The sequence below is a fragment of the Pseudopipra pipra genome, chromosome Z (assembly GCF_036250125.1).
Source record: "Pseudopipra pipra isolate bDixPip1 chromosome Z, bDixPip1.hap1, whole genome shotgun sequence".
Classification (NCBI taxonomy): Eukaryota; Metazoa; Chordata; class Aves; order Passeriformes; family Pipridae; genus Pseudopipra; species Pseudopipra pipra.
Genome location: NC_087581.1, coordinates 8977184 through 8990274, shown reverse-complemented (window position 1 = coordinate 8990274; position 13091 = coordinate 8977184). Strand labels below are relative to the sequence as shown.

Sequence of the window (13091 nt, the reverse complement as noted above, 5' to 3'; positions counted from 1 at the left end):
GGGGGATCCCAGCAGGCTCTCATCTGCCCTGGGGAACAAACTAAACCAAAACTGTAATCCCCAAGCAAGCTGCTCCACTGCTGGGAAGTGCAGGAGGGTCACTGCAAAACAGTCACTGCAGCCTGTGAAAAGATGTCGCCATGTGGAAAAGAAATGTTTTACTTTTTCCCTTTCAAAGCCATGTCTGGAGAGAAAACAGGTCTGACATTCATTACTAACAAAGAAGCCCCCAAATACCTCCTCCTTCCACAGCGCCACAGGAATCAGTTGGGCTAACCACAGACAAAATGTTCTACCTGGACACCAGAATAATTAAAAGGTTGGGAAAAGTGAATGACCTCCTATTTTTCTCTGCCAGGCAGGTAGTGGAGGATCCAAGCAGGGTCTGAATGGTACTCCCTGCTGTCACCCCCTCCTGAAAGGTCTGCTGTGGTGCTGGTGCACATATCTCAGCCCTGCTGTGGGTCTGGGAGGACGAGCTATCACAGGGCTCCTCTGCAGCCAGGGCTGTGTCACACCAAATGCAGCTGAACAGATCCCTCCAAACTCAAAATACAGAGCATCTTTGAAAGCGGGGCTGTAACACTGCTAATAACAGGACTCTCTCTCCAGATGTGCTCGTCCCTTCTGCCAAGTGACAACTGGCAGAGCTCACTTTCACTTGTGGCTGCAGGGAAGATGGGATTGGGGATGCTGAGGGTGCTCAGAACAGCCCTAACCCTGCCTAGCACTGGCATATCTGCCCGCAGATGCATTCACTACACTGACACAGTGGGCTGCGGGTGAAAGCAGCTTGTGCATTGGCATGGCAGGGCACAGGCACCTGCCTGGGGTGCTCCGCATGTGAGCAGAGAAAGCTGGGCTTGCTAGGGCCTTCCTACCTGCCTGTGGCTGTGTGAGCATGCAGGTGAGTACAGGCATACAGTGCATGCGTGAGTGCTCTGCTGCTCAGTGGCACCTTTACAGCTGCCAGGTGCTCGGTGACTTTTAGGTCACTTGGAGTTTTCAACTGGCCTGAGAGCACCCAGACAACACCAGCCATGGGTCCTGAGCCTCAGCTGTGTCCCTGAGGCTGGGGGGAGGGTGGATGGAAAAGGTGATTTCTAGGCATTTCCCACCTCCATCCTCCTGTGAGACACACTCTGCTCCAGCCCTGCCTGCCCCACACTGAGCTGCGAGCAACACTATTACAGCCTCAACATTTTGCTCCCACCTATTAATTCAATTCTTTTTCCTCTTCTTTTTAATCACTGACTTTGCAGCCAGGAGGGGAAGGGAGTGAAATGCCGCAATAAAAGCTACCAAGCGTGAAGCTGTAACCCAGCTCCCTCAGGGTGACCTCCCTGCCAAGGTTGCCTCATGAAGAGGGAGAGAAGAGGAGAAGCAGCAGAGGCACGGGGGGGATGCAAATGGGCGCAAAGAAGCACGCCTGCCACAAAGTGACATTGCCACAGTGCTGGTGGGGACACTGCTGTAGCAGGCAGTGGCACTGATTGCTTCCCTCCTCAACTCTCTCTGTCCCTCTCCCTTGCCCATCACCAGCAGGATATGCATCAGCTCACATTTTCAGGTTATTTCAGGCTGGTCCAAGGCAGGAACTTCCACAGACAGACTGTGAGATATCACCTGTTTGGCAAAAAAGTGTTGCTTTGCCCTGGGAGATGACCCTGAGCCCACCCTGGCAGCCATGTCCGACACTGGGTGAGGGAGGCCAGTCCGATGGACAATGCTGTCCTCACACCAACAAACCCAACACTAAATATTTGGCAATACCCACGAACTTCCCACTCCTTTCCCCAAATCCCCATCATTTGCCCAGATAAAGCAGGCACATATGTCTACATTTCTTTCTTTTTGCCCCAGCTCTTAAAATCCTGTGACTGTGGGAGCACCTCTGCTTGCTTTTCCAAAGAAGGATGTTTCCAGCCTCTGCAGATGCTCACGGACGTGGCTCTAATGCTTCAAAAACAGAAGAGGAAGGAGAGAACCCAACCACATTATTAGCTTTAAATATCTCATGACCTTTTACTGCAAATCTCAAGATCTGAGGCGCAGCCCGCCTCACGCTTCGTTAACATTTCATGTTGTCAGCACGGCCAATGGGTTCAATTAGACTTCATGACGGCATCTGCAAATTGCTGGCAGCCCACGGGAGGAAATCCTCCCTCAGTCTGGCCACCAGCTCTGACGCTGTGTAAGAAATACCTTCTTGAGCCTTGCCACATTCCCAGGATGTGCATCGAGCTGATCAGTGCTCAGCACATGTGACTGCCCTCCAAAAGCTGCGAAAAGGGGAGATCGTGCTCTGGAAAATGCTATGGGATGGGAGCAAATTGGGTACAAGACCTGCTCCAGGCTCCCCAAAGATGCTCAGAATGGTGTCTGGCCACCCGCCTGCATCTAGGGGTGAATGTGCAGATGTGCTTGTGGGGAGATCACAAGTGTGAGTGCGGCGATCGCTGCTGTTACAAGTTAACTGAAAGAGCCTGTAAAACCAGAAACAGGCTATTAGCAATCCATTAGGAAAGGGTATCCAGTTCCAGCCTAGGTAAGCCATTAGAGGAACATCTGAAAGCATTGGGAGAGCTCGCTTGGGGCCAGGATGGGGCTATAAAACAGAAGAGGAAACCATGCTAATCTGGCTTGAATTACAAACTTAAAAGCAGGAGAAAAATAAAGGATACCCTAAACATTTAATGTTTTATATTTAGGAGACAGAAGGGGAGATTCTGCCAAAAGGAGAGAATAAAAAACCTGTTTAGGCTACAAATATCCATCTCTCTACTGGCAGCATAGAAACCACCAGCCCCTCTTCCAGAAAGGGAAGAGTGTGACTTTAAAGTTGCTTGAGTTTCAGAGTGAGCTCAGTGCTGGTGGGGTGGAGGGGAGTCTTTGGCCACATGATGTGACATGATGTGACATGGCTGCACCTCCAACAGCTACAAAATGCCTGTGCCCACATTCGAGGGAGCTGCTGTGGAGTGGCACGATTTGGCACATGCTTCACTGCACACCCATGTGAAAAATCATCATCATCATCTCTCCATGATATAACTCCCAGAGGACTTCACCGTAATTCCCAGAGCAAACTGCAACACGGGAGTTGCTAAGTGGCCTGAGCAGAAAAGCACTGCTGAGCAGGGGAAAGAGAGTGCAAATGACATGCTGTGACTCAAACCCAATCTGCGAAGCACTGGGAATGGGATGAGGGTATCCCCCACCTCTGGGTCAGCCCCAGAGATTGCTCGATGGGGTGGGATGCTTGGGCCAAGCATCACCTGACTTGCTCTGGTGGGGGAAACTGCATTTATGGCTCGCTTGCACAGTGGCAGTCTCGATAAGATCCTCCGCTCCTGCCACGGACAGCTTCATCTTCTGGTGCCAAGCCCTGGCATTATTAAAATCCTGAAAGGAAGAGCCTGGAAGAAAGCAGACGCTGATTGAATCAGGCCCTATGGTATTCGACAGCTCAACATCCATCTGATCCTATTAGTGCTCATTCAGTCCTGCCTGCCGAGGTGCTGTGCATAAATCAGACCCTGCAAAGATAACGGGAGGTGGAGAGGTGAAAGGGGAGATGCTTCTTCTGCCAAGAAACACCACGTGTGAGTGAGGCCTGCATGGATATTCCTCTCTCTGGGCAGCCTCCTATGCTTCTTTGCGGGTTTGCTCCTGCAGGGGTGCTGGGCTTCCCATGGAGCAGCCAAGGAGATGCTTAAAACCCACAGCTGATGCAGAGGTGGGTTGCCATGAGAAGGCAGGAACAGGGCTCAGCCTGGTGACCTTGAGCACACAGGGATGTGCCAGAACATATCCAACTCCTCCTGATTGTTGGCAGGGACTTCTCCTCACCCTGCTGAACTCCCAAGCTGCCCTGATGTTGGCATGAAGGTTGTGTGGGCATAAAAACAAAGGGCCTTTCCATGCCAACAGCCAGTGGGGACAGTTAGAGCCAAGACGGGGAGCAGCTTGTGGCAGGAGACCTATACCTCCACAGGAATTAAGACACCCCCATGCAAGCACGGCATGTGTGACCACCTCATCCTTTCTCAGGGCACCTGTCCCTTTGAGGTGAGACAATACACCACCCCCGTAGGACAGGCTGTCTGGCTGAGCTAGGTTTGGCCCTCCCAAACCATGTCCTTCCCTCTTCTGTCCGGATTTGGGGGAACAGAGACACCCCACAAGATGACAACAAGAAATAAGTCAAGCAAAGAGTGCAGTGTGGCTTGCGCATGGTCCCACCATGCTGACATTGGTGGGGTTCATTTTTGGGTGCAAATGCCTGCATTTGCAGGGTGCCCGGCTGGGCTAAGCAGGCTGAATGTGTCAAGGGGGTCTGGGGCCAGAACAGCTCCAGCTGCTGCAGCAGTGCCATTCCCTGGTGTTTGGGAACTGATTGAATTAGGCTTTGCAAATAATTCATCTGATGAATAGTGGCAGTTTTCCTCAAATCATCTACAAATCAGATTTTTCATTACCCAGCCAGCAGGGCAGAGAGTCAGAAAACAAGGGTAGTACCTCACTTGCTGAATGCTTGCACTTGTTCACCGAGCAAATTATTCCCCAAACACTCTTCTCCATCCATCAGTGATAAGGAGCATGTCACTTGCAAGGTGATTCTGATTAAAAGCAGCACCCAGGGCTGGTGAACCTTCTCAAAATGCTGGGATATGAACCCTTCCCAGCTGTCCTTGCACCTACCATGACTGCTGGTACCTCAAGCTCTCTCTGAACCTCAAGATATCTTTATACAGGAGAAATGAAGGTTTTTAATGCCCAAGAACTGCCTTTTCCAACTAGAGTGGCCTTGCCACCAGTGTTGCCAACACCTCCATGTATTTCCCACCACCACTGCCTGCCCAAGAGCACTGATGGACAGGCCACACCATCCCCTCAAGGCTCTGCGGAGAGGGAACTGTCATGGTTTGACCCCACAAATACTGTACCCAATACCCAGTGATGGAGAGACTGACCACCCTGGAGGTGTTGAGGTGGGAGGATATCTCACTGGTATTCCACCATTTTTGGGTGCAAATCAGGGTAGTTGGCTGGATCAGGTTGTGGTAGGGTAAAAAGATTAGCTTTTTCCACTATTTCCCACCTTGAAAAAACTGATGTTGAGTTTGGCAATTGGCATTAAATCTTCCCCTTTTTGCACAGTTTCTACACTTGGAGCATTTCTCCCCCAAGTGACAAAAAGTACCTACCGAAAACTAACATCCAAACTCCACCTCTGCCTTCTTACCCCTCAGAATGCTCCCCAGATGCCCTCCCACTCTCAGGAGGGAAGCAAAGGGCAGAGAAACAATCAGGAATACCCTCTGATTTCCAAAGCCATCAGCAAACACTGCAATTTGAAACACGACCTGCAGCGCTGCTTCATCAAAAACCCAACCAATGCAAAAAGAAGTCACTGAGACACCAACACCTTGCAGAGACACAAGCAAAGCCTCCCATCCCCTCCCACATTTCTCTCCCCAGGAAGAGCTGGCTGGAAGAAAATCTCGCTTGCTCCCTGACACCCAGGTGCTGGGGACGAGGCGCTGCCTCCTATTTGCCTTTTTTTTTTTTTTTTTTGCAAAATACTTTATCAAGCACTAAGCACCTAATTGGCTTTCGACTGGCCCTGCTCAGCACAGAGGGGATGCTGGATGAGCCATGCCAGCGTAGAAGCACCTTTCCTCAAGTGGCAGATTGCTTTCCTGCACAAGTCGAGCACACAAGCAGCATGCAGAGGTAAAAAAAAAAAAAAAAAAAAAAGAAAGCCTGTTCGTTATCTTCCTGCAGTAACAAATGAAATCTGTCCTCCGGGCTGTCGAGGATTTCACCGACTATTTTTTTTTAAAGAAACAAGAAATAAAAGTAAAAAATACGATAACATTGCAGCAATTACTCCGTGACTGTGCTCTGAGTTACAGCGAGAGGTATTTTATCTCCAGTTCAAAATCTAAATGTGGCAGAGGCACATTTAAATGTGGTGACATTTATACTTTAAATGCCTTTTACATCTCGTTGGCAAGTTTTATATAGAACATATGTATGGAAACTAGGTAGGGGCTGTGGATGAAAATGTGAACCAGGGAGAGCCTGCAGAGCCATTTGTAGGCAGTGTGAGCTAAAAAAAAAGATAGAGAGGAAGAGAAAAGGGACAAGAGAGGTTGCCTGGCCATAACTTCACAGTTTTTTTGTCCCTGAACCTTGTTCACAGTGCAACTTATTCCCAGTCACCAGCTCCCCCTGCTCTGTCCCATCCCACACAGTGCAGCATCACTTACGTGTTGCCACTGGTCCAGGATGAGAGGCCGATATCGCAGGAAGAACTTGAGCGGGAAAGACTCAGGGTCAGGCCAGGATGAGGGGTTTTGCCATGACACCTCCAGTCTCCGAGGGTTATTGGGCACGGGTTTGGCCACCACACTCTCCGGAGGGTCTGGCTTTACTGGAAGAGAAGACAAAAAGGTGGTTGGTAAAGCTTTGGATGTGGCATCCTTCCTTTATACCCCTTGGCACAGCTGGCTGGACTTTGCACCATGTGCTTTCCAAGGATAGCAGCCAACAAGCAGAACATCTTTTTCCCAAACTAATTAGATGCAAATCACCTTTTCTTGTCCAGGTCAGTGGTATGGCTGTCCTGGCTCAAAATACCACCATTAAGAAGGTGCCAGTGCTGGCAGAAACAACCAGGCCTGGGCAGAGAGCATCCCTCCTGGACAGGGCTAATGAGGTCAGGGTGAGGAGCCCACCAAGCCCAAATCCTGCACTTTCATTGCACCTGTTGATTTCTGGGAGTGTGACCCACATTCAAACCCTCTTACTTCAGAGTGATGTGGCAGAGTTTAGCCCTTGGGTTTGGGGCTGGGGTTTTGGGCATTCAAAGCAATAGCAGAACATATTTGCTAAAGGGGAAGGCTTGCCCCGGTCACTTTCTACTCCAGGTCTCTCTCTGTCTGCCCTACTCTGCTTTTGGGTTACAGGAATATTTTCTTGCTACCTGACATGTATTTGAAGTGAATATTAATTGGCTGTGAGCTATGCAACATGCTTTGATGTTGCAGTTACTTTCAGAGTGCCAGAAGCACATCACAGACAGGCTGTGATGAACGTCTCTGCCTGTTGCAGAGCAAGCCTTGCTCCTTGCCAAGGGTTTGATCAATCCTGACAGCTCAAATTCCCAACTGAAACGGCAAAGCTAAAAAAATTTGTGTACGCCCATGCTTCTCCTTTGCTCATAGCCAGAGAGGAGTTGGACACAAGGGAGCTGGGCACACAGCTGTGCCAGAGGTGGAAGAGGGCTCTCTGTGCACTCTAAGAATAGCAATCCACGTGAGTCCTCATGTCCTGGGAAGGCCCTTAACCCTGTTTTGATGACCATATGCAGGTGAATGGATCCCTCTTGGCCTGAAAATCTCTGGATTGAGTAATGGTCCCCTAGCTCTGACCACCTCAAGAAGCAGCCTGTGAAGATGCCAGCATCAAACTCCACTGCCAAGCATGAAGCAGGAACACTAGGGCCATGGGGAGCCCCCTTCTGCCTAGCAGAGCTCCTGTTCTGCTCTCAGAGGTCTTCTCCATGCTGACCACAGGGATCACCTTCTGTGGGCAGGAGGTGATGTCCACACAGGGGCTTTGCCTGCCCTGAGAGAGGAAGGAGGTGGTGAGTGAGCTGCTCCCTCGCTGGCCTGCCTGCCTGCTGCCTGCAGCCCTGTCCTGTGCAAGAAGGGATCTCCCCCTTTGCTCAAATGGGACCACACACTGATGTGGGGCCAGTGTGCACCAAGTGGAGTCGAGTGTATGTTGCTCGCTGCCATCCTGCTCCAGAATGATGGTGGCATCGCAGCAACTGTCTCCAGGAAGACACCTTCCCTGTACCATTACTGCTTCCTCCTCTTACGAGAAACCAGCCTGTGATGCTTTCAGACACACTTTCTTGGCCATGGGGGGCTGCTGAAATTAAGCCACAGCCCAACTACCTTGGTAGAACCTGTTTCGCCTGAAACATAGCCCACCACCACCTCCCCAGCCTTCTTGCTCAGCACCCTGGCACTCACCCTGCTGCAGTCCTTCTTTACCATCATTTTCATCACCACCCTGACACCACCCTCTCCTGCCTCCCATCACCTTCCCTCTGTCACAGCGAGTGCAAGGAGGCCTGGGCATTCCTCCATCCCCATGGCACCTGGTGCTCAGAGGATGCTCCCAGAGGCTCAGGGAGTGGCTGGTAAGGAAGCACTCATGTGCCTGACCATGGGTGCCTTGTGCCACCCTCCCAGCACCCATTGACCATTCTCTGTGGCAGGACAGGACATGATTTTCCATTTACAGCTTTAACCTCAGCAGGAGGACTTGCTGGGGCTGTGCTGTGCTGAGCTACTCCAGATGGCTCTGCAATTCCTACATTTGCTTTGAATCCCAGGGCTTGGGCTGGACATCAGCTTCCATAGACAGGGACTTGGAGTCCAAACACATATGGAAAAGTATAAATCCAGCACTGGCTCAGCAGGCTTGGTTTGCAAACAAAAGTCTGTTTGGCTGAATAAATGCAGATGACTGTGAACTGCAGCTCTGCAGTGAGGAAGCGCAAAGGAAAGTGCAGGCTTAGGGGTGGACGTAATGGATACTCCCTGGGGTAACACAGGGAGCCTGGTCCTGGTTTTTAGTATGCCAGCCTGGAGGGATGTTTAAATTCAGTCGTGCTGGGCAAGGCAAATGCGCTTGGGCAGCAATGAGAAATGTGATGGTTGGAGGAAGTCAGAAAAAAGGGTGCCCTGATGCTGAGGTGGGAGTCACCTGCCCATTTTGCAGGGATGTGACCGTAGCCCGGCTCCTGTGGGTTGGAGACTGTACCTGGTGCATAGAAGAAGGCTGCCCTGGCTCCAAGCACATGTTCCTGGCTGTGACAAGGCTTCAAACAACACTGTGGGTTAATGGGAAAACCAGTAGTCCCTGATACCTCCCCATGTGTCCCTCCATCCACGGGACTCCAGCCCAGGCTAGAGAGCACAGCAGTACCAACCCCTCCAAAAGCACAAAGCCAAATCTGCCACATCCCTCCAAGGCTGGGGACACAACAGCCCCAAGTGGGGACACAACAGCCAGGAGAGGTGACTGCACCTCCAGCAGCCTGTCCAGAGAGGATAGACCTATGTATCCTAGAACAGACATCATGGGAAACACCTGGACTAGTCCCATAGGGGCCAGTTGAGGAGCAAGGAGAGACAGGGTGTATCCAGCCCCTTGATTTCTATGTGACCTTGAAGGAGTCCTTTATCCCCTGGAGCCTCCTGGGTCCCTGCTCCCCAGACAGGGACAAGTGCTCCTCCTTCCCCAGCCTTTGTCTGCCTTCATTCAGCCTGCACATGTGAGGCAGGGGCTGTCTGGATGTACATCAGCCAGCATAATAGAGCCCTGTCCTCACCGAGGGCCTGCAGGCAGTAACGTAATAAAAGCAGTAATAGTAATAATAATAATGGATGATGGGCATTAGGCTGAGTACTGGTTAAGCGGCTATAAAACCAGATGTAATATTATCCTGCAGAGCTGAGGGAGCATCATCAGACATTCCTGGGAAGGGGACTTGGCCAGGAGGCTACTCACAGCTCTTCCCACTTGGTTTTTGGCTGCCGTGTCCAAGCAAGGGTTTGGAGTGCAAGAAGAGCATCTGAGAGCAGCTTTTCTTTAAGGCGCTGCATGCTGATGCTTAACCGTGAGTCTTTAGCTATCCATTGCCCCTGGCTGTTGTCAGACATGCCTCAAAATGAAGGTGGCAGTTCAAGAAAGGCAGCCGAGACCCTGTGGCAGAGAGCAGCCCGTCGCCCAACCCATCTCTCCAACAAGCACTAAAATGGATCCCTTGCGGCCATTAAATATCCCCTGGCATTTTCCATGAGCAGAGGGATATTAAACTCCATGTCTTAGCCAAATGTCAGTCTAGGTAATTTAATTCTGCCTCCCTAAGTAGTATGAATTGAACTGACCTTCTGCTTAGGCAACTGTATACCCGTGTTCAAAGACTCCAAATTTCATACAGACATGGGCACGTTTGTGCTCGTGCAGCCTCTCTGAGATGCTCCGCATCTTCATCACCACAGAGCTGGAGCTAGGACAATCAAATGACCTTCTCAAGGTCACACAGGACATGGGCAGCAGACATGGGGAAGGCACCCATGCCTGCAAGGCCCCATCCAAGGCTGCCTTCCTCCTTTTAATGCTGTGCATCTTCCGATATTTTCCCCCAGGATCACGACGATAAAAGTGGGGAGATGAGATGCTTGTGGTGATGGTGTTCTGGCTTTCCTGGTGGATATAAAAACCAGCTACCTGGTTATTGGGCTGAAACACAAGTGAGAAAGGTTGGCTTGTGTCCTGGAGCATCACAAATGTTCCATGCTGTCCCAGCCATCACGGAGGAGGTGGCCACTCCTGACACACCATCTCACTCCTCCCTGATATTTGCCTCTGCCTCTTGGCCCTCTCCCATCCAGCCCCTTTCCCACCTCCTCCTGCCTGAGGCTGGAGTGCTGATATCTATAGGGTTTTGCAGAACCTCCTCACACTCACCTTTACCAATATCAGTACTTCTGCAGAAGACGTAATTATGAAAACAAATTCCAGGAGCAAGATGAGGAGGAAGGCAGCCCGGATCTCCTACCAATGGGAGCTGGGGCCCAGGGGGCCAGAAAAGCTTTTCCAGTCATCATTGAAAATGACAAAGCAGAGTGACCCTTCGCAGCTGGCTGCTAATAACCAGCACGGCACGACTGCCAGCAAGGCATGGGCTCAGGACAGCAAAAGAAAGTACCAATCATTTTCCACTCAATTAGAGACCATCTTCCGAGCAGCTGGGGAAGGGATTTTCTGCTGTGGGCTCCCGGGAGGGAGCAAGGAGAGAGGAATAAAAACCAAAGCAGGTCACTCCTTCCCAGGGGGCTTTTTGTGCTTGCCCAGGCTGAGTGGGTGGTCCAACCCAGCAGTGGGTCTGCTCCTGGCTCAGATGGTGCTGGGAGGGAGAGCTGCTTGCCCTGCACTGCTCCGGATTGCTCCGTGCCCAGTAGGGCATGAGATCAGAACTTCACGGCGGGAGTTTAACCTCCATGCAGAAGGTATGACGCTTTTCTCTAAGCTAAGGGAAAAACAGAAGGCATGCTCTGACAACCCCAGCCCATGAGTTTTAGAAGAAGCATCACACAGGTGCTGGTTGACACTGTCTCTTCATTTTAGTGGGATGTGTCCAGATGTTGCAATGTTCCCACTCAGCACTTTTTCAACGAGCCGGAGCAGCGGCTTTGCCCTGAGCCGTGAGTTCTCCACCTCTTCACTTAGCAGAGGGAAACCCAGAAAAATTTCCAAGATGAGGTCTTATCAACCCTGCTAATGCTAGTGGAGATCCCCAGAAAACCTATCAGGTGCTACATCCACACCTCCAGCACCCACCATGCTGGAACATAGTACTGGATTGCAGCTGCAGAGAGGGGAGCTGGAAGAGGCACTGAACCTTCTATAAGGACAGCAGCCAACCTGGGGCAAAACTGCGGGGCGAAATGCACTAACACAGTGCTCTCGTTTTAACTGGAAACACCAGGATGGCAAAGCTCCACTCGGGGTAGGTGGCTGCTGTTCAGAAGCAGCCGAGTTCATCCTATAAAGACTCTGCTAAGCTTCCTGACTGCCTTCTTCAGCACTCTGTTACCACCCTCTCTGTGCTACTTATCCATGGTGTCCATACTAAGTCCTGAGGAGATTCTAAGGCCATTAGATACTGAATTGGTTATGGGAGAGGGCTGGTGGCAGGGTGCAAGACATGGCCCTTCCTATCAGCATCAGCCCATCACCCCTTCCCCAGGTGCCATCCTGGAGCATCTGCCAGGTAATGCTGGGTGGTCTCGCCTCCCACTGCAAATGCTGGGATGTGTCCAGGCACCCTGCACCTCTCCAGGCACTCTTGCAAGAGACAGCCATAGTACACCCATGCTAAGGGCTGGCCTGGGGCAGCGCTGGCCTCTGCTCACCACTCCTCCGACCTGGGCTGAGTTCAGACTGCTGGGCTGGATCCGGCTTGTGCTGGTGCTGGGATGCCCGAGGTTTGCAGCTGGGTGTGCTTCCCAGGGGAGTTACCCTTGTGTGCTGGATGGAGGACCAGATGTTTGGGAAGCCAGGCAGGGCATGGGTGGGATGCAGATGTTACAAGAGGATGCCCTGAACTCCTACAGGAGGGAATGCAAGGAACTTGGAAAATGCAGCTTAATTGCTGTCCTGGGCCCTGCAGGCTGGAGGTTACCTTCATTTTTAAGGAGTGTATCTTCCACAAACACAACGATTTCCATTTAAAGGCACTCAAGTGACTGAAACTCCATCACTTTCCCACTAAGCTCCCTGCCTTGTTAGTAATGTTCCCAAAGCATCCTGCTCTGTTCAGAGCTGGCACCTTGCTTCTTGTTCAATATTTTCAAGGATTTGGAGTAGAAAGGAAAACCTGGGATACAAGTGGAGCTCCTCTTCTTGTACTCTGGTACTTCCAGCTTCTCTGGACTGGGATGTGTAGCACACGGAAGGCGAAGAACAACTGCTGGCTGCACTTCAATGATTCATTTATTTGTTTTTCTGGTCCAGTAATTGCCACATGTAACCAGCAAATTGTTTTTCAACATATTCCTGAACTCTACGCTCTCCTATTTTTCCCGTTCTTTGAGGATGTCACAGCACCAGCTGTAATCTGGCTTTGGCTGGTGGCAAAAGCTGCCTGTTTTGCTGTGTCTGGCACTCAGTTCCTCGGTTCATGCCTGCCCTTCACGGTCAGAGCATCATCTCCACCGTGGGTCTGGACATGGTTGGGCAGAATCCCTGCGGCACAGCCCGAGACATGGACATCTCAGCTCCCAGAGCCTCCCACTCCCTGTCTCACACTGCACAGCGTCTGATGCCCTGATGGGGCAGTGAAGGGGTGCGAAAAGGGGAATAGGGTTTTTAGGAGCATATTGGGCAAGGGCTGGGGGAGGCTGACTGTGGGAGAACTTTATCCTGACTAAGGATGGAGGGAAGTGAATGGGACATTTTAATTTCCCTTCCACTCCTAATTCCCAGGACTGCTTCCA

General features: G+C 51.2%; 1 protein-coding gene across 3 annotated transcripts in view; it reads right to left on the bottom strand.

The window, feature by feature from the left end:
* Positions 1-13091, bottom strand: part of CNTFR (ciliary neurotrophic factor receptor) — a 206588-nt gene that overhangs the window by 9240 nt on the left and 184257 nt on the right. For all 3 annotated transcript variants that reach the window (XM_064642348.1, XM_064642349.1, XM_064642351.1), the window contains one exon: positions 6279-6442. In XM_064642348.1, the coding sequence (XP_064498418.1) occupies positions 6279-6442 (164 nt within the window). The remainder of the gene's footprint in view (positions 1-6278; positions 6443-13091) is intronic.